Raw genomic sequence first — 22,714 nt, 5'->3', positions numbered from 1 at the left:
GGCTTCAGCCTATCTTCCCCCCTTCTCTCCTTTTACTCCCAGATGACATGCATCCCGATAAATTCAGCTTTCTCAGCTGCTCTGCGAAGCACGATAAAGTCCACCTCGCCTGGACCGGGACGCCAACGGTTTGAGAGATGTTGTCTTCGCCTGAGAGCAGTGCATTGCTCAGGGTTTGGGTATTTCTCTAGTATGGGTTTACGTAACGGCCCCGACATTATTTACATGGACAGGTGCGGTAAAAACTCTCAGGGTGCTTCCAGCCTGCTGTCTAAATCCCGACTCCCCTCCCGGAAAACAAACTAGGAAAAGGGAAACGACAGGAAGTCGGGAGGACTTTTGTCGAAGTTAGTTAGTTATCTAAGGCAAGCTCTGTGTCTTTTTCGATTTGTTTTACTTATATTCCACCAAAGGGTGTAGTACAGCTTCAGTTCAGGTTTACAGGTCAAAGTTCAGATCTTCAGAGATGGTATGGACTCGCTACCACAGAGCAGAGCAGCGCTACAGGGTTTCCCACCGCCAGACTGAGGGGCTACCAGAAGAAACAAGGGGAATTGTGGTGACGGAAACCCCAGAAACCCTCTCTCTATCCCCACTACCTCCCCTCTCATCTCTCCTTTCTGCTCTTCCCAGTTGAAAGTGAACCATTAAAAGTAGTGTATATTTTCCCACTCACTTACTCACAAACACACTGACACACACACACACACACACACACACACACACACACACACTCGTACATACTCGCTTGCTCACTTACTTCCCAACTCACACACATTTGGTAATTACACAATTACACAATTAACACTCAGTCAGTCATAGACACTCTGACTCCCTCACTCGTTCCTTCACTCACTTACTCACTCATGCACACACACACACACACACACACACACACACACACACACACACACACTCCCTTATTGAGAGTCAAACTCCCTCATTTGTTCACTCACTCATTTGCACACAAACACACACCACACACACACACACACACACACTCACTCACTCTTACACACATACAAGGACAGGCATAGGCAAAAACACACACACAAACGCACACAGGCACACACCACACAACACACAGTAGAAGCAGTAGAGGTATAAGCTCTGCAGAATATCGGGTAGTGTTCATGACCATGACCTCCCCGCCCCCCCCCCCCCTCTCTCTCTCTCTCTCTGTCTATCACACATAGAGCGACACAGAGAGAAAGAGAAAGACAAAAACACACAAAGACACTGAGAGAGGGAAGAGAAGGGAGAGAGAGACACACACACACAGATACAGCGTGAGAGGCTGTCTCTCTCAAACAAACACACACACAAAGTCACAGAGAAAGAGGGAGAGTGAGACAAAAAGAGAGAGACACACACCCAGAGATACGGAGATACAGAGAAAGAGAGGGAGAGAGAGAGAGAGAGCGAGAGAGAGAGAGAGAGAGGGGGGGGGGGGGGGTCTTGGCGCTAGGTCCCGGGCAGTCAGACAGCTCTGTGGTGGTGGGGGGCCCCTCTGTGGTGGGGGTGCCTCTGAGGGGCCCCTCCTTCTCCACTGGTGGGGATAAACCCAGGAGTGTGGCGCCTCTGAGGTTAGCCTCACTCAAACGCTAGCTCCATCATTAGCCTATTTTTATTCCACACTCCCTCCCTCCCTCCCTCCCTCCCTCCCTCCCTTTCTGTCCTTCTGACTTTCTTCTTGCTGTGACCAACTCTGCTTACTACTACACCTCCTCCACATTCTTCTATACTTTTTGAGATGTGTTTCAGATGCCGACCAGAAAGGGCACCATACTTTTTCCCAATATATCACAATAATACAATAACCCTAATATAACTTATTTGTCTTTATTTGTTTGTCACCTTTTTTTCTCTGGTCTATTCTAAATGAATGCCCTAGGAAACCCTTTATTTGTTTTGTCATATATATTTATAATGTGTGTATATATATATATATATATATATATATATATATATATATAGTATACACTGTATATACAGTATATATATATTTTGCCAATCACCCTTCAGGAAACAAATACTATTATAGAAAAGGAGACCATTTTATCATTACTTCACTACTTTGAAATCGATTTACTGCTCTTCCTTGAAAAAGTCCTGGAACAAATGACTTGGTTTAGATAACGGTACCTAAAGCTGACATCCTTGCATGTATCCACCAGAAAGCCCCTATAGCAAACATGAAGTCAAGTCAAAAAACATTCACCAGGCTTTATGGTCGGCCAAACACATGACCTGATCCCAACGTGTAATCTCTCAAATGTTCTAACACACTGCACACACACACACACACACACACAGTTCCTCCCCCACCCTCCCCCACTCACCCCCCCACACACACTACACTCACTTAACACACACAGCATGTTATCTTTCTCTCAGTTTACCAAGAACACACAGAAGAGAGGAAATCCCAATGTGTGTGTGTGTGTGTGTGAGAGAGAGAGAGAGAGAGAGAGAGAGAAAGAGAGAGAGAGAGAGAGAGAGAGAGAGCGAGAGAGAGAAAGAAACAGAGAGTGGAAGGAGCCTTTGTCGTGTATTCTAAACCTCCCTGGATATCACTGAAGTGGACGTTTTAGCGAGACCACAAGTGTATCTAACCAGCTAATCCTGCGCCTTCAGTCACCTCACGTACAACGTACTCCGGTTGGCAAGGTAGAGGAGGGGGGTCGCGGTCCCCCCCCCACCCCCCATTCTGAAGGCAGCTGTCCTCCGGTATGGCCGGGCCCCGGTGGCTACAGATGCTGCCCTGTTTTGTGCCATGAGACTGCTCTATAGGCGCACATTGTGGCCAATCCACCATCTTGGCAACAACAGGCAAGGGGAGGAAGAAAAGGCGCCAGGGATGGTTGACTGGCAGGACCGTCGCATGGCATTAACGCCCCAGAGAAACAAAAAGAGCAGGGGTATCGCCGCGCCGACAGGGCCCTCCATTGGGGGCCCTCGGGGCTCATTAGGGGCCGATCGCTAGGGCTGTGGAATGGGGAGAAAGGGTAACGTCGGGCATTCATGGTGCGCCAATGGTTGGAAGAAAGAAGGAAAGAAAGCAAGGAAGGAGGGAAAAAAACACTCTGTAAACATTTGCTCTATTGAGTTGGGTTGGAGCGCTTGAAAAACGAGACGATGATTATAGGTGTTAATGGATTAATATGGACCCGCGGTGGTGGCTCGGTGAGGCAATTTCTCAAGCGATCGCTTCAGGGACGTTTTATAGCGGAGAGGAGAGTTGTTGAAATGGTTTAGGAATAATCGGCACTGACTTTCCTTACAAAACCAACTTTGCATTTTAGCGGGGGAAGTCAATACAAGGTATTCTTGGATGCAGTAATGCTTTGAATTAATTTAAATATTTTACTCCATTGAATAAATCTGAGGAAATAGGGTATCCAGTTTATCTATGCTGGCTTCCCACCCGAGCAAGGCACCTTGCACTACTGTTTCCATGGATATATAAAAGCATAAAAATTGGCCAAAGAGGGAAAAAATTGCCAATCTCCACACTGATAAAAATGGCAACTTTTCTTATGATTATTCTTGAAAGAAGTTTGAAAAATCAAAACCTCAGCTTAAGGTTGGAACAGCATGGCCTAGCAATTTCCTCTGCATCAGCCAGCGCCGCTCCCCGCTAACGTAGCACTAGCTGAGGAGCACTAGAGGAGCACTAGCGTAGCACTAATGCAGCGTCGCGTTCCACTGGCTTCTGAAAGTCGCACCACATCTGAAGATCTCTTGGCCCACAGAGCGGATCGGAAACTAATCTACCGGCCCGATGTCTTGAGCGCACGCTAACGCCAGCCAATCACGCAACTCTTTCCAGGCGGAGGGAGTTGGTCGGAGGGTGGTGGAGGAATCTCTGACGTCACACGGTTAATCTCTCGCGCCGTGCCACCCAGGCCTAAGGGCGAACATGCTAAACCCTGCTGCCCCTCCTTCCCCCCACCACCACCCTTTTCATGGGCTAGCACCATCACACTACACTAATGAGAGCCATTACAGAAACCTGCGGTCGGACTTCACAGGAGAAGCCGGTAGCGGCAAGAAAAAAAAAAAAAAGACATTCCTACTGTTGCTGTTAAAAGGCGGAATCATAAAGAAAAAATAGAAGTTGTACCGACTGCTGGTTGGAGGCTCACAGCCCTGGCCGAGCACAAAGTCACCCGACGATGGAAAACAATGGATGGTGATGTGTGTTGTACACATATAAAGTAGGCCTCCTGTGGAAAAGGGTATGATTCATAATCAACGCTAAATCCCCCGGAGAGGACATGTCTCCGGGACATGGCCAGACCACTTTGGTGCTACTTCTTTAGCCGCCGAGGAACCCTAGCTGGCGGGGGAGCCCTCAGTGGGATAATATTACAACATAGTAGTGGGCTTCGGAAAGAAAAAAAACACTGAAAAAAAAAACGAAGCACAAGGCACTCGGGGAAGCATTAACTCTTAAGTACTCGAACGACCACAGCCTTACCTAAAGGGAAGCTTTAATCACCTTAACGTGGTTTTAGGGTGGCCAGGGGGTGCCGCTAGGAAAATGCCAGCTGTTTCTCAACGTGACATATATAAGCTGTTTAATAAAGGTCATTAAATAAATGAGTTTTATTAATGTGGCTCAACATCATACGTGCATACCTGTTGGCTGTTGTTTAATTTAATTACAGCCTACAGGTATCATTTAAAAGTAGCACTGTACATGGATGTATTGTTATTTTATTATAAATTGTACCGTATTAACCTCATCTGACCTTACCTTACCTTATTGCTTGCTATCTTTTATTACCCAACCTTCATCCTATCTTATCCATTTTATTCCTGTGTGCAAGATTCACTCAGCATCTCCAGGCCAATTTCAGAGGGGCTTCTTTCATCCTGAATCTGTGGGCTGTGAAGGAGATCAGGCCATTCTGACAGAACCGGAGCATCGCATCAACATCATCCACAACTCACGGACACACCTGCGGCCTCTCTGCCTCTGTGCCTGTTTACCCAGACAATCCCTTACGTAACCGTTCTGCTTCATCCCCTCAACTTAGGCGAGCCCCTCCCCTCCCGCCCCTATGGACCAAAAGAGGTCCATAAGCAGGACGGACCTTATGGCTCTACCAAGCCTAACTTAGTTACTTAAAACTCATCTGATTTATCTTGTTTTTTGTTTTTCGCCAGAAACACTTGGTCAGGGACTGCAAACGAACTGCGGGGCGAAGACACAAAGACAGCGTTCTGTTAAAATAACTTTCACGCTAAGTCTTACTCTGTGGCACAAACAACTCACATGAGCTCACTATAAAACTTGCAATGTGTAATGCTTACACAAAGAAGAACAAAATCCTGTCGTTTCAAACACAATCTCTGATCATTCAATACCATAGGCTAGTTTGTATCTTTGATTAAACGACCAATATAATCAGAGCCCTTCCGGATGGTTACAATGTAACACAAGATGTTGAACACAGGCTTTTGGCGCGTATGTGCTAACAGATACGCTGGGGAGCTAGAAGCAGATTTCATCCAGCATGGAGCCAGGCAGTGAGAGGATGCAGATTCAGATTAACTCTGTTTTCCCGGGGAAGAAGAAGTCATACTGGAGCCCCCCCCCTGCCCCCCACCCCCTAACCCGCGTATCCATTTCCTACGCTAGCAGAAAATAATCACACAGGCACTTTCTTAGGCTACCCTAATCTCTCACGAGGACCCAGGGGAGGTACAAGCCCAAAGCATACGCAGCGCCGATTTTTGCCACATATTTGTAGCTTGAGTAAAGCTATGAGTAAACATGATTTGAATCCAAGATTCTAGTTTTCGTTTGTGTTCAGCAGCAGCTAGATGTAACTGGAATCCTACTGTGTTAAAGGTCCAAAGCACACAGAGCGTGAGAGAAGTGTATCTCGTAGCACGTTTCAAATACGACTCAATAGGGTTTTCTTGGTATGGGGGGAGGGGGGGGGGGGTGTAGTGGAGAGGAAGGGTGGGAGGGAGGGAGAATGAGAGGAAGGGGGGGAGGGGGAGCTCCGATGAAGGCTTCACAGCGAGACACAAAGCAGAGACAAAGATGGCCGCCGTAGGAGAGCGGAGGTTGAACTCTCCTCCCCTTCGGACCCGCATGACGGATGCAGAGGCCCCACAACTGACAGGGGTGTGGGGGGGGGGGGGGGGAGGGAGGTGCAGGAACGGGGGGCTGGCATGTTGAATAAACACATTCAGTCCACTGCTGACCCCCCCCCCCCCCGCCCCTCCATGCAAACCTCGCCCCCCTCCAAGAGAGGCCCGTCTCCTCTCGGATGCGAGGTACAATATACAAAACCCATCCGATATCTGAGTTTATGCTGCCGTGTTTACACACAAGCACACACACACACACACACACACAAGCACCCGCAGGATAAATCTATCTCCTTCGGCGTGGACGTCCCCATGCTTCTGACCACGTGATCTCCAAACAAACATGGATAAGCTGGACAGGGCTAGCTACCCGCGCTCAGCAGCACTGGAGTGCTGCTGGAGTGGTGCTAGTAGGGTTACGCAGTGCACTCCCAGACTCCACAGGAAGAGAGGGCTGTGCATGAAAACAGACAGAGAGCGAGATAGCGAAAAATAATGTAGTGTTGATGCAACTTGATCTCGGCAGGACGTCAGACGTGTAGAGCGTGGGTTCACCTCCCTAGGCGCGGAAGGAAAATCATCAACGGCAAGCTAAAAATCGCAATTTAAATGAAACATTTGGAAGAAGAAGTTCATCCCACGGCGAGCATGCTGGGTAATTACCCCTGTCATTCACCGGACGAGTCGCGTTCTCTAGGACAGAGAGCCGAGGCGGACCCCCGGGCAAAGATATTCCCGGTCACCTGGTACGACATATTGCAGGGAACAAAAAATAATTGTAGATAATGAATGCTTGATACCATCCGATGAATCAACGACAGCAAGTATAGTTGATAGATGGCCAACTGAAAAGTTGCTTGTGGGGAAATCGCCAAAACTTTATAGCAGCGTGTCATGGATTTTTATAGACGGGTAAGATTCGGGTTAGTTTCTATTTCAGGGAGAGCATGCAAGAAAAGAGAGGCCTCCGCTCTGCGCCCCCCCCCCCCCCCCCCGATCTTAGCCGCTGACCTCCCGATCGATGAGGCGCACTGTTTACACTGATTCCTGCCTATTACATTTCCACACTTTTTTGTAAAGGTTGTCATGGCAACGGCTGAAAGAACTAATGTTTTCAACTTTCAACCTGCATCACACACACACACACACACACACACACACACACAAACACACACCAACATACACATGCACACACACACACACACACACAAACAAACACTCACACTCACTCACAGACGCACTCTTGAAGGTGTTCCCTGTCCCCGGTGGTGATTGAGAACTGTAGCGAACGTGCCGATCTCTGCCTCCACCATCTTTTATTCGATCTCCTCAATTTAGGGTTTCATTGCTTTCTGACCCCAAATTGAGACGGACATGTGTGTGTGTGTGTGTGTGTGTGTGTGGTTGTCTGTGTATGGGTAATGTGCTATGTGTGTGTTTTGTAATTAATGACCAGACACCTTGACCGGAAAAAAAACTTGACCAATCTACGGCCGCATTTACATCTCTCCTCTTCTATATGTGATTGTGCTTCTCTAAATCAAACACAAAAACACATCCTCAGTTTCATCACGTAGAGCCTCGCTCGTATATGGACGAAAAATCTCTCCCAATGATTTCTCTATTTCTCCCCATCGTTTGTTGACACAAACAAACAGCCAGCCCTAGGAGGGTCCTGAGGGACCCCGGGGTCCACAGAGGAGGTGCTGCTGTCCCTGGAGAGCCCAAGAGCTGAGCCGGGCCCCTCTGGGAGTGATGAATGCTGACGGGGCCACAGGCCGACTTCACACTTAAACAGCCTGTTTACAAGTCCTTCTGGGAGCCACGGGGGGCGAGAGAGGCCTCTTCCTCTCTCTCCCTCTTTTCCCCTCTCCCTCTCCCTAAATGTCGTTCCCCCCTCTCTTTCTCCCCCAGTCACTTCCCCCCATGTATCCTCCTCTAACCCCCTCTATTCCTCTCTCTCCCCCTCTCTTCCTCTCTATTTTCCTCTCCTTCCCTCTCCCACTCTTTCCCTCCATCTATCAATATTCAACTCTCTCCCCTTCTAATTTCTTCCTTCCCCCCCACCCCCTATCTCCCCTCTTTTTTCCTTTCACTCACCCTCCCACCCTCTCTCTCTCCAACTTCCCTCTTTCACCCACTCCAAACGACTTTCCTTCATAAATACATGAGGGAAAACAATTGCTGGAGATTCTGAAGGACTTTAGTCCTGCTAAGCAGGGAAGCCCTGGGGCGGTGTCCTCGCTCTCCTCAGACACAATCTGAAGTCCTGAAAGCATCTCCCATCCCGGGGGGGGGGGGGCGCAAGACAGATGATATCATGTCTTAGACAATTAAAAGGGTTGATCGGGCCTAGGGCAGAGGGTGGTTTTCTAAACCGAGGAAGGTAGCGATTCAAATAATAAAAGGAAGCAATCTGGAGTGCTGATAACTGGAAATGAGTTTTAAAGCTGGTTAAAGCCATCTTTTATTCCTAAGTCGTATCCCTCGTCATCGTAATTAATACTGCGTTAATACTGTGCAGGGGCATCGTCTGTGAATATTATCCTGGGTGCGTTATGATGCAGTCTCTTTCTTTGCATTCTAATCCAGCTCCTGAAGAACTGGTAATCGCTGCCCAACATGGATGGTCATTAGATAGTAGTCTGGTATAATCAGGGGCTAAAGAATGTCTGTGTATTAGCGGAGGTACGGAAGGGAAACTATTGCGGAAATAATCTAAAATCGAATTACTGTAAGCGAGGTAACTTTTTCAAAATGAGACTATTCTATTGGTTATGGTTCAGGGGTTGTCCGAGGCCTAATTATGATGTATGATTTTAAATTCCGAACCAGTATTTCTATTCACGATTCACAGCGTTGATGAAACCCCCCCCAGAGAGTATTACATGGCCAGCATCTTGAGAAATACAAACACCCGGTACATCTTCCTCCTAACCGTAATCACCCCGGCAGCACACGTCTTGTCAAAATACCTCTGCTTGTAAAACGTCACTGAAAGTCAAACTGTGCGCTCAAAAATAATATTCTTGGGAAACCGACGCCAAGTTCTAATGGAGTCGATGAAATTGCGCGTGTCCTGTTTCAACAATTGCAGCCGATCTGCCAAACCATCCTCCTCCAAATTTCTCCGTCAGACCCTGGCCTGCTGCTTGCCTTGGCGTCCAACACAACACACTAATTGTCAGGTCTTTCCTCTCTGCTTTCCTGTATCTGCTGTCGGACACATTCAGCCGTTTAGCAGACGCTTTTATGCAAAGTGACTTACAAGCAAGGCTGAGACAACAATCAAAATTGCAGTAGCTACCATGAAAATGTGAACGTGCTTCATAGCCTTGTCCAAAGACACGACTGGACAGAGCGCAGAGTAGCCACAGGAATCAGGACCACAAGGGAAGTAGCTGTAAAAGAGGTAGATGTATGGCTGAAGATGATGACTCGACTAAATGCTCAATACCCTGGACCACAGTTCTGGACAGTTCCTCAGGCTCAGAGGAATGGAGAAATAGTTGGGGTCTGGGGGGGGTGGTCTAGTTGCCAGGGTTTTCAGCTCCTTCTGTTCCACTGTTTGGATTTCCTGCTGGGTTCATTTACACTTCCTGGAAGAGTTTTGTCGCAACTGTCTGTCATAGCAGACAAAAGGCGCTTTCGAGTTGGTTGGATCGTGTACAGTATGATATTGTCTCAATTTTCTCTCTTTCATAACTTCATTTTGAATAATATATTAAATAGTGTGCCATTTGTTCAGCCACAGTACGGGTTAAGTTTCAGAGTTGGATCATGTTTTGGTGTAAGAGTTTGTTCACAAAGACTTTTAGAGTTATGTTTATGTCAATTCTAGGTTGTTAGTTTAATGGTTATATTTTCTATTTCCTCCTGTTTCAATGATTAGCAGACAATTAATTCAAGGTCTCCATACTTATAGCTAAGGACCTTTTGAACACGATATCCCATATGGTCTGTCTCCAACGGCTCTCACTGTACTGTCCGGGTTGTGCCAGAGATGGAGAGGGGGGGACAGGCGTGATGGAGGAGCTGGCTGATGGAGCCAACACAAAGCTTCTGGAAGGTTCAAAGAACAGGTGAGTGGACTTCAGCAGATGACAGACACACCGCAGCAGCAGAAAGGATGTCCTGGTTCCCTCCAACCCTAAGGAAAAGAACCGGATGCCAGCTCCTTCTACTGTTCCATCTCTCAATCTTCATCATGAAGACAAACGTGAAGTCGGGTCTCTCTGAAGAGTTTTCTGCAACCAGTGGGATGGATATCAGTTGTCTTAATAAAATATCTGTGTGTGCGTGTGTGTTTGATTGACCTGTCTTATTGAACTGTTGGATGCTGTATCTTTTCAAATGGTCAACTACTAGTTATTATTTTCTTTCTTTTTTCGGCATTGACGCTATGAGTATTCAGAGCGGACATCACGATCAAAGGGCAATTTGATATGTTCACAGACACGTGCCTAATACAGAAAACTATGACCACATGCACACACAAGCACACACACACACAAGCACACACATACACTCACAAAAGCATGCACCCACACAAACACACATACATACACACACACAATCATGCATGCAAACACACAAACAGACACTCACATACTAACACACAAGCAGGCACACATAAACACACACACACACACACACACACACACACACACACACACACACACACACACACACACAATCACATACGAACACACACACATGTTCATTCACAAACAAACACACATGCCCATACACCCACAAGCACGCACTTTCAAACGCCCCCATACAACCACAGGCACACATGCGCTCCTACCTACCCACACATACATGTGCGCGTGCAAATGTTCACCCACACACACAGCCACACCAACACACACCCCACACACCCACATGGTCTTTTACATCTCCAACCCAATGTCGGTTCATTAGCCTGAGACCACATCACAGGGTGGGGTTTGGGGTGGGGTGGGGGGGTTCTGCTCCCCTGTAGACCAGCTTTAGTTCATTACGACCTCAAGACCGGGCACCCCACCACCACCACCACGCTACAATCTAAACAAAGACCTGGCCTTTAACTCACTCTCCAACCAAATTAGCCCGCTATTGATGAAACACACACACACACACAGTGCTAATTAGCTCCTAATGCCACACAGAATAATCTTTTAAATCACCTGAAGACACCAGAGACTGCCCACACTAGGCTAGGCTGTCTGTCTGTCTCCCAGCACTAGGCTAGGCTGTCTTTTCTTCCAACATTAAACTGTCTGTTGTAAAAGTGCATAGAATATTTATGTTGGCTCTCGGAGATTCATGAATGGGGGAATGAATGAAATCCACTTATGCAATAGGAGCTGTTTCTGTAGACTATGCTTTTCAGTGCCATACCATCCATTCCACTCTCCAGTCACCACCAGGACTCCACAAGAACATCACAGATCGGAATGCACAAGGGAAAAGTAATCATCACCTTGAGAAAAATAGTCCTATCTGAGGCTGTTAGCATGCTACTTCCTCTCTCCCAGGGTGGAGATAAGACATGATGCGGTAAAGCTGTGAGCGGAGAGGGGTATGACAGGGACCACACAGTCTGTGGGGCGTGTGGATCTGGGCGTGGTGGAGCCTAGCAGTCTGAGGCCAGAAGATGCAGCGTCGGCTGGGCCACAGGGAGGACCTCGACTCCCCCGAAGGCCTCCCGCACTGGGTGGCTCTTTCCCAGCTCTCTCGTCTGTCTCCGCTCTGTCTGCTCTATTCTTTTTCTCCCACTGTCTCATCTCTTCTTCTCTCCCATCTCTCTTTCCCTCTCCCTCCCCTCTTCCTCTCTCCTCTATCTTCCTCCGCTGTCTCCCCGTCTCTCCCCGGCTTCAATGTCCACTATTTCTCTCACCCCCGCCCACCATGTCATTCATCACTATGTCCCTCATCCCTCACTTGTTTTTCTTATTCTGTGTACTCTCATTTGGCTTCACTAAATCCTTTGTTCGAAATGTTCTTATGCTTTTTCCTATTTATCTCTTTCTCGTTGTCACTAACTTTGTATGTCTGTAACTAATCTTTTGTCTTTTGCTTTGCAATGATTTTTTTCTCTTTCTCTTTCTCTTCTCTCTTTCTGTCTCTCCATCCCTCTCCTGCCTTCCTCTCTCCTCTGCCCGTCCATCCCTAAATGAGCACTACCATTATATCTTCTTCTTCTTATTATCTCACTTCCATCATCCTGCATCCTCCTACTCTTTAATACCTGTCTCTACCCCTCTCTTCCTGATAGCTACATTTTCTTCTGCCTGGAAGTGTTCAGTGAATAAGCTGCCATGTTCGGAGGTGCTGACTAGATTTGTATTTTAGGCGGCATTGAACGACATGATCCGCCACAGCGTGACTAGCACTAACAAGTGCTGCTAAACCTCACTGTTGACAGTACTATACCTGATGGGCTTCGATACACAGAGCCCATGGAGTAGATAGCTGCTACGGCTAGCTCCCGCTAGCTTTGGTGGTGTGGACACATGGCTCATCATGTCTGGTCTGCTGCCTCCGCCAAGTCCCCTTTGGTGAAACCATTTGGTGGATAAATCTATTTCCTCCAGACCAACTGAAACCAATGACCAACTCCCTTTCTCTCCACTGCTTTAACCAAGTGGATCTAAATATCCATACGACTAATTTTAATACTGTCACTACTTCTACTTCTATTACTAACACCAAAACTACTATTGCTGCCACTACGACTACTACTACTACCAATTCCACTACTTCTGCTGCTGCCGCGGATGATGAGGATGAGGAAGATTATGATGATGAGGATGAAGGTTATAATAATATTGGCAAACTTAACAACAGTTTCAATCCTTTATACACAATGTATTAACCAAAGTAGAATGTAGGATTTGCAAATTGCAAGTTTGACGAAGGAGGGAAGGCTAATCCAAAGCACGCTCTCTCTCTCTCTCTCTCTCTCTCTCTCTCTCTCTCTGTCTTTATTTCTGCTGCTCTTACTTCCAACTGGCTAGACTGGCTAGACTGAGTGGACAGCCGACCAGACCCAAGGTTTCTGGAATTCCCCTGTGGAGAGAGGCAGACAGAAAGAGAGCGACAGAGAGAGAGAGAGAGAGAGGGAGAGACTGATGGATAGACAGACTGAGAGAGAGAGAGAGAGAGAGAGAGAGAGAGAGAGAGAGAGAGAGAGAGAGAGAGAGAGAGAGAGCGAGAGAGAGCAAGATAAAGAGCGAGAGAGAGAGAGAGAGAGAGAGAGAGAGAGAGAGAGAGAGAGAGACAGAAAGAGAGCATTCTTCCTCACAGTCCAACACGGCTGTGGGCATAAAGTGCCACACTTTTTAGGGCAGTGTGCTGGTGTGTCTGTGTGTGTCTGTGTGTGTCTCTGCGTGTGCACGTTTGTGTGTGTGTGTGTGTGTGTGTGTGTGTGTGTGTGTGTGTGTGTGTGTGTGTGCGTGTGTGTGCGTGTGTGTGCATTTTGAAATCAATTCAATTGTTTTGTATGTTTCACAAATTATTAGAAAAAACAACAACAAACAGTAATGACTGAATTGAAATTAATTCACAGTATCAAAGAAATATAATACATATTATATGCTTGTGAATTCATTTAGATGGATGGGTGGGTGACTGTATGTAACAGTCTGAACAGACTGTAACAGTTCACGACAGCTTGTCCCTGTGTGTCTCCTTTCTGGAGGCTTGGTGGTGTACAGCAGGGCTCTGGCCGCTTGGGTTAGCTCAGATTTACTTTGGAACCGAACGGATACCCTAACTGGAATTGCACTCATGCCTAGTCTAGCCTAACACCGCCAGTTAGCTTTGAGAGCTCTAGCTTTTCAGTAGCACAAGCCAGCTACCCTTAGGGAGTTTGGTAGTGCAATTTAACTGTAACGCCAGGTTCACAATTTGACATATTCTTCATTGTCTAACTTGTCTATTGTCTATTGTGAAGCAGTTTCTTTTCATGCTTCGAGCGAATGAAAAGCCAACTTGTATAGAAAGGACATCCATCCATAGAGACCACTTCCCGTGAGAGTTGCGCCTGCAGGTGAAATGGCAAAACGGTGACATACTAATTTAAAATGCATATTTTGTACTAAATGAATGGTAGGTGGCCCCATAAGTGTCAGTCAGTTAACTTAGAAGCATTGGCTAGCTAGAATTTTGGTAGAGGCCGCCAGCTAGCATAAGTAGTGCTAAACAGCTAGCATTCTGGTAGAGCCCACAATCTAGCCTTTGGGAGCACAGCCAGCTAGCCTGAGTAGCACTGGCCAGTTATCTTTTCGGTAGCGCTGCCAGCTAACATGTAACATGTGTGAGGGGTCCACAGGCTGGATGAACAGACGTGCTGGCAGACATCATCACCGCAGGCTGTCCTGATGCTGTCTCTCTCTCTGTCCCACTCTCTCTCTCTTCCCTTCTCTCATTCTCTCTCTCTCTCTCTCTCTCATCTTCTTTCTCCCTCCCTCTCGCTCTTTCTCTATCTGTCTCTCTCTCTCTGTGTGTCTCTCTCTCTCTCTCTCTCTCTCTCTCTCTCTCTCTCTCTCTCACACGGGTCAACAGATATGCGTCTGCTGTCACCATGGTCTGCTTCTCTCTCTCTCTTTCATTTTCTCCATCCACCTGCCTTTCTTTCTTCATCCCTCCTCATCGCTTCCTCTCTCTCATTCTATACATCTCTTTATTTCATGGTTCTCTGTATCTCACTCATCGTAAGAAGTCATGGAGGAGAGGAAGTGAGATGGCGTCATGGGAGCTGAAAGTGGATAGGACGGTGAGAGGATAAGGAAGGAGAAAAGATTAGTGTGGAACAGTGAGGAGGAGGAGGAGGAGGAGGAGGAGGAGAGTGAGGAGGAGCAGGAGGAGGAGGAGACACGCTAGACTAGGGAGGTACGAACGCATTACTTTCCAGAAACATCTCTACCCATTGTACTCACTGGTAGATTGTGGACCCTGGGAATCAAACCCAGCGCCTTGCGGCTAGACTATTAACCTAGCCACTACACTATCTGCAGTCTACTAAATGTCTAAAGGGAAAGCTACATCCATACATCCTACATCCATAGCAACACCACTATCCCATAGCAACACATACTATCTATCGGTTGACATAGGAGCACAATAACACACAGACGGCTGTCCCAAATGCTACCACCGTGACCCATGACCCCAGAAAGCGGTGCCCAGCTGCAGACATGCCCCCAGGTTTCTTCTTTCTGTGGCTCCCCTGCTACAAGGATTACATCAGTAAACACACTAAGCAACACATTCAACTCCCTGCAATGGGGGGTTGTTGTTGCTATCGCCAAGTTGAAACCACAGAGGAGTGGGGGGAGAAGAGAGTGGAGGGATGGGAGAAGAGGGGTGAGAGAGAGAAGAGAGTGAGAGGGGTAGGTGGTGAGGGGGATGGAGGACAAAAGGGGTGAGAGAGGAGAGGGGTGAAAGACGAGAGAGAAAGAGTGGAGTGGAGAGGGGAATGGGGGGCAGAAGGGGTGAGAGAGGAGCGCATATAGAAGTTGAGAGGAGATAGAGGAGAGAAAAGCAGTGTGGTGAGAAAAACAGGAAAGGGGTGAGAGAGAAGAAAGAGAGAGAGGGGAGTGGAGAGGAGAATAGGGTGAGAGACAAGGGGTGAGAGAGAGGAGACCATATGGGAGTTTAGAGTAGATAGTGGAGAGAAAAGCAGTGCGGTGAGAGAAATGGGAAAGGGGTGAGAAAGAAAATTTGAAGCCAACTTCAGCAGGAGCAGACGGGCCACACTGGCATTAAGAGTGACAAAGAGAATGTTATGTTTTGTCACTATCCTCAGAATGAAACGTCTGTCGAGGATTGATTATATGGTTAGTCTATAAAAATATGGGACACCAAAATTGGATGCTAAAGTGGTTGCAGTCACAGTTCTGGGAGTTGAGGAGTAAACAGCTATCTCAGCAATTTTCCGCTTCACTAGACATAATGTTTGTTTAGATGTATCTATATCTAAATAAATATGAATGTGTATAATTTGGACTTTGGAGAATTGAGAATTGAGAACATTTCATTCACCTATTGCTTCGGTAAGTACTTTGTATCCTCACCAAAATAATGTAACAATTCTTCAAAGAACAAATAGATAATGGCTGTCGTTTTGTGTTTGAAAGGTGTGATCTGCCCAAGTTTAGGACTCTGGGGTGGTAGAGAAAGAGGACCCTCCACGAGCCAAAGATTGCAGGGAAAATTAAACTGTTTCTATGATGAAATGATAACACCTTGAAGTGTGATGACGCTCTTGGTTTGGGTAACAACTTTCTTTGTGACAAACAGTAGCTTATGTGTGAGGAGGAGTACAATTCACAAAGCGAGTTTCAGTCAAAGTCAACCCTTAAATGTTCAGACTCCAGATACCCCGCATGCCTTGAGGCTATTCAGTGTCTTGACTTTTTTGTCTGTTGGAGATAAACCATTAGCAGATACAGCCACAGCAGGCAAGTTCAAGGTGACTATGAGGCTGGTGTAAACCAACATGATGTGCACCTGCCTACAGGCTTCTAGCGGGAGGGAGGCAGGAGGGGGTGTGAAGACGCAGAGACTTTTGAAAAGTGTTGAGAGGCTAACATGAAAGTGACTGTTTTCTCTCTTTCCATCCATTTATCTGGGCTTCAGGCTGAATCTTTTTATGTTGGAAGGCCACCTTAATCACAAGTCTCTCTCTAGAACATTTTCCTTCTTTGAAACAATAAATGCTTTTTGGGGAGATAAAACCCATGGACCCTAGGCCAATAGATGACAAATCTAGCAGAGAAAATTAAAATAACATTTATAAATATCTTACTTTGCAAATTGTTCAGAGAAAAAAAAAATGTAAGCAGAAGAGGAACTTCCACCAAGAAATGAAAACAGTTTTGTCTTTGAGCAGTTGTGACAAAACTTAAGAAGCCATGGTGACAGCCTGACAGCAATCAGTGTTGTGCTGCTGAGTAGGGGGGGGGGGGCCTCTGGGGCCATGGCGATCACAATCGATGGATTATATTCTAGCTGGGAGCTAACGGAGGGCCCCTCTAGGACCAGGTCTCCAAGGGCCCCTCAAACCTCACCCCCTGCTAACGAGTGGCGAAGTGAGATCAGATAAGAGTTGCATGGGTCATACATTGAGACAAGGAAGCCCTTCCACACCCCGCCACTCGTGTCACCTCTGCCAGCTTCGACAGCGCCTGTCGGGGTCTTATTTCCCCTTCCTCCACCCCACAGGGAAGACCCCTCTATGGCCTCCCCAGAGGCGAACCACGCAAAGGAAACCAGAAGGGACAGAAGGCCGATTCTGAGCCCGCTGCCATGGGGGACCTACTCTCTACTATCATCCAGACCGACAGAATGCTAAAGTGAAGGTCAACGGTTGGCTTCTTCAGGAATGGGGACGTCCTAACCCCAGTAACCCAGTTCAGCCTCATTGTTGGTTTTGCTGAGAAATTGTGCAATTCATCTGTCGCCATAACTGTAAGTGTTGCTATCATGTTATTAATTATGCGCAGTGCTTGCTTTGGCAAGCACGCAGCAATATTTAACCAGCCATGTTAGCACCGGTTCCCACGTATACAGCCTGAAATAGCCGTCACCAGGGAGCAGTAGTCGCTTTCATATCGGCCATGTTGGATCCAATCCTAAGTAGGCACTCGCTTTCATCCCAGGATGTGAGGAGTGGATATTGAGTGATCGGCCAGGCCAGCATGGCCTGTTCTGATCTATTACAGAGTCCCGATAGAGGAAATGGATGTATGTGAACAAGTCATTCATATCGTTCATTAATATGGGAACATCGTCCAGCAAGATCATAAAATCAGATTTTTATCGTAAAAAGGGAGAATTTGTAATGGTCTAATAAAACCCCAACACCAGGCTGGCGGTTGTAAAGCCTAATTTGAACGCTGTGTGTAATTCACCCAGTTAACGACATTTCTTCATATCTTGCTCTACATCTTGCCTATCAGATTTCGAGATTAATTTCTCCATAATGGGTTTACGACTTACTCTATGTGACGCTCTTTTTCCCACTCCCCACACCTAATTATAGCTTGTTTCTCAGATCGACTGACGTTTAGGACAAGTGACAAAACATCGTAGCCAGAGAGGCGTGGAGCCAGATTCCATTTTGATAATCACTTACTGCTGTGGTGCGTGTCACAGGAAGGAGAGGGAAGAAGAAGAAAAAGCAAACACTTCAAAAGCTGGAATTACTGATCACAATGCCCATATTGTAAGGGCTTCGTAGTCAACTGCTGGTGGAAGGAAAAGGAGAGGACAGTGAGAATTTCACACGAAGAGAGAGGGGGCGGGGGGGAGGACTTGATGACATGTTTAGATGGGGAGCTGGCATCGTGAGGTAGAAGAGATCTGTTCTCACATGGGTGCGCCAAGCCATCGCTCTCTTGTTTCTAGCAACCGGGGAGAAAGCAGGGGAAGGACCTTTGAAGAGCAGCGCCATGTTTGGACACGGTACCATCCCTGATGGAGCTAGTCATGCTCGGGAGGCGTGCACAGGGCAGGTACTCATTGCCTCAGCGGCTACGAAGGGCCTGGAAAGACAAAGACGGGCCCCAGGCTCCGTGACTTATAGATGTCAGATGTTTATTTTATAGCGCGGCCTTCGACGCAGAAGGGAAAGGATGATCGAAGAGGGTTAGAGAAACAAGGATATTGTAGGGACTTTTCTTTAGAGAGGGGAGTTGGGTGGGGGGATTATTCATTCATTCCTCACGGATATTCCAAATAATTTTCTTTATGCGAACATCTTCTATTCTTCTTGCTGTCCTTGTACTGTCTCTGTAATTGGAGGACCTCCCAATAGCAGAACTGTTGAGCTTCTACATTTTCTACTGCAAGCCAAGACCAACGGTGGGAGCTGCATCCCACTTCAGTCCCTCCCTTCCCCAAGGTCGGTGCCTTGGCCCACCGCCTGTCTACCGGGCCAACTGTCAGAACTCTAACGCCCGTCCAAGCCCTTGAAGTTCGGCTGCAGACACTAGTGAAACAGACGTTTTATGAGCCTTAGTAAAATAACCCGCTCCGGACAACGGGCCCCAAAAGATGCTGACACATACAAACAGAAACCAACAACAATGTCCCTTTTTTTTCATTGAGTCAAAAATAATTGACTCTATAAGGGCAGCTGCTATTTGTCCAAACAATAATACCTCTCTTGTCGTCTCTATGGCCGGTTCTCACTCGCCTAATTAAGTTGTCTTTTCTTGAGTGAAGGGACATATATTTCTTTGAATAAAGCGCCAAATTTGTCTCTGCCCGGGTATATGTGAGAAAGCTCTTTGTGCCGGGGCTGACAGGACTTTACCCCGGCTGTGTTTCCCTGGAAACCGGCAGGAGGTGAATGGAAGGACAGCCAACAAGGAGATCATCTTGGCCAGGAAACCTGCAGGTGAAGTCTTTGCCATAGCTCAACTTAGACACAACACATACACAGCTACACCGCTGGTAACACACTGCTCCTGTCAGGCTTTAGACAGGTATTAGGGACATAACAGGAAACCTTTTTTGAGACACAACAGGTGCCCTCAACCTTAACCCAACACTGAATGCCTTCTCGTACTTGTTTTCAATAGATGTCAAGTGTTTCACCTCATAGTGGATGGGACAAAGGAAGGGCGGGAAATGCTCCACATCATTCTCATTCTTGTCTCGGTCATCCCGTTGGGTGAAGAGGGTTAAACTATTCTATTTCTATTAGACTTGGGAGTCAGTTGTCGTTCTTTCTATAAGTGGATTGGACTGGAAGGCAGGTGATTGAAAGTAGCTGAAGTGGTTACCCTAGCAACAGGCGAAAACACACTCCCATCAAACCTCAGCCAATTGACTGCAGGGTTCATCTCATCAGAGTCTGCCTAATATAAATTATATATATATATATATATATATATAAACCAAATAGACGCTGTCAGGTTCAATCTCAGATCCTCACCTCACAGCTGTAGTGGTTGTGAGACATGAACACACTGTCGCACATGCATGCACGCACACATGTGCACACACAGAGAGACATACACATATATAGTGTGTGTATGTACTAGTAAGTAGAAGCAATCGAGGGCGGTCATGAATCCCCAGTCCCACATCACCACCAGACGTTATCTGGCAGTTTATTATGTTCTGTAACATTGTTTTCTGTAAAAACATATGATGCATCACAAACCAGTCTAAAACGCTTCATTTTGAGACTTGTGTAAAGATTTCCAGAGACTGTCGTTTGCAATTTCCAGGAGATGAATTTGAACTCTTATAGGATGTGACTAATGGCTTTACCCAAGTGTGTTCGTAAAGCCAATAAATTCAGTTATTTACTGTAATAACAGCCCTCTTCCAAACTGTCTTACCTCAAGTATGCATGTTCCTGCCGGCGTGTTCTCCTTGATGGAAACGTTGTAGAAGCTTCTCCCGAACACAGGCTCGTTGTCGTTCATATCCTGGAGGACGATGTTCACCACGGCGGTGGAGGTCAGGGGTGGTCTCCCTCCGTCCGTGGCCACCACTGTCACGCTCGGCTTGGGGTCCTTCTCGTAATCCAGCTGGGACAGGGTGGTGATGATTCCGGTCTCGGCATCGATGCTGAACCAGTCCCACTGGGTCTGCTGGTCCCGCAGGAGGCTGTAGGTCACGTCCCCATTGGGTCCTTGGTCCTTGTCCCTGGCGGTCACCTGCAGCACGAAGCTCCCCGGGAACACCACTTCGGGGATCACCTGCCTGTACACCGGCTGGTCGAACAGCGGCGGGTTGTCGTTGACGTCCACCACCTGGATGATGAAGGAGGATTCGGCCCGGAGGGGAGGTGTGCCTGAGTCAGTGGCCATCACTCTCAGCTCGTACATGTCCCTCTCCTCTCGGTCCAGGATCTGGTCCACGCAGATCAGGTAGATTATGTTGTCCTTGGTGGTCAGGGCGAACTTCCCGTCTCCGCCCTCAAGTGACACGTTGACGTTGGCGTACTCGCCGTAGTCCGGGTCGGTCACTGAGATCCTGGCCACGTACTGGCCCGGCTGCGCTCCCTCAGAGATGCGGGGGGATCCGTCCTCGCTGAGGAAGATGATGGTCATGGTGGGCTGGTTGTCATTGTAGTCCCGCACGTGGATGGTGACAAAGGCGTTGGTGACCTCCGGCTGGCTGGCATTGTCTTGGGCCTGGACCACCAGCTCGTGAACCCTCCTCATCTCAAAGTCCAGTGGCTGGTTGAGAGTGATCATCCCCGAGCGAGGGTCGATGACAAAGTAGCGGTCCGGGTCGCTCTGCCGCCGGTTGATCTCATACAGCACTAAGCCGTTGTTGCCCTCGTCTGCGTCGGTGGCAAACACCTGTAGGATGTTGCTCTCCGGGGGCAGGCTCTCCGATATGATGGCGTGGTAGCGGCTCTGGTTAAAAACGGGAGCGTTGTCATTGATGTCCTGCACGGAGATGTCTAGAATCATTTGGTCGGTTCTTTTAGGGGAGCCACCGTCAAACGCCTCGAGGGATAAAGTGTAGGTAGACCTCTTCTCTCGGTCCAGAATGGCGTTGACCACCAGGTCGATGTAGAGGACTTTGTTGGTGCCTCTTCTTGTCTCCAGAGTGAAGGCCTGGCCAATGTTCCCGTCCTTGATGAGGTATCCCTGTGTGGTCAGCTGATCTCGGTCGGCGTCCACGGCCGGCTCCAGTGGGAACTTGGTTCCGATGGCGGTCTGCTCTGGAATAGTGAATGTGGCATGCTTTTTGGGGAAAACCGGGCCGTGGTCGTTAATGTCATTCACCTTGATGGTCACCTCCACTGTCACGCCGGTCATGGTGACCGCGATGAAGTTGTAGCGGTCCCGCAGCTCCCTGTCCAGGACCTTGGCCGTCTTAATGATGCCCGTGCTCTCGTCGATGTCCAGGTCGGTGCCCACGCCGGTGCCCTCGTGGTCCGAGATGAAGTAGAGCGAGGCGGTGATGCCCGCCGGCAGCCCGGCACTGATGTCGCCCACGATGGTGCCCGCTGGCTGCTCCTCATCCAGTTGGAGCTCCAGGGTGCCCAGGACCAGGGGGGAGTGAAGTGTGAGCAGCTCCAGAGCCATGTACGCCATTAGCAGCAGCATCCTGTTCCAGTGAGGGCCACGGTGCACTGGGTTCATTATAGACTTCCCCAAACCCCTTGGCCACTGTGTTCACACTGGCTCCTTCGTTTTGAACCTAAGGAAACACAAATGGGAAAAAAAAATGAAGTGCTGAGCAAATTATAAAACCGAAAACAAACAGAGGGACAGTGTTTAATTTCTGTGTACGACATGGTGAGTTATGGTAAGAAAAATATGTTAAAAGGCTGTTAAAGATTTTCCACATGTTGCTTGGGTCTGTCCTCGCCAACCACAGCGCACCTATTACACCTTGAGAATCACATTTTCCACAGTCTCTTTCACCTAGCGCCTCAACACTCTGTTCTCTTGGCATGCGAGCGCTCTCTAACTCGACTAACATCAGTACCACGGTGCTCTGCGTGTTACTGTGGAGCAGGCGTCTCACAGGCCCTGCACTTCAATCGTGATTACAGTGATAAAGGTTTCCACTTTCCTTTTTCCCTCAGCGGTGAGCTGGTGATGGAACTGCACGACCCGGGTGGAATAATGAT

General features: G+C 47.8%; 1 protein-coding gene across 1 annotated transcript in view; it reads right to left on the bottom strand.

Annotated features, from left to right (window-relative positions):
* The window catches only part of dchs1a (dachsous cadherin-related 1a), a gene marked incomplete at both ends in the record, with an annotated part of 89,580 nt that extends 67,417 nt beyond the window's left edge, over nt 1-22,163 (bottom strand). Inside the window, one exon of the mRNA XM_084466375.1 lies at nt 20,457-22,163. Within this exon, the coding sequence (XP_084322501.1) occupies nt 20,457-22,163 (1,707 nt within the window). The remainder of the gene's footprint in view (nt 1-20,456) is intronic.
* Nucleotides 22,164-22,714: the final 551 nt, after the last annotated feature.

Source organism: Micromesistius poutassou, assembly GCF_964030765.1.
Source record: "Micromesistius poutassou genome assembly, chromosome: 4".
Classification (NCBI taxonomy): Eukaryota; Metazoa; Chordata; class Actinopteri; order Gadiformes; family Gadidae; genus Micromesistius; species Micromesistius poutassou.
The sequence above is the reverse complement of the archived record's forward strand: the minus strand, read 5'-3'. Positions and strand labels throughout refer to the sequence as shown.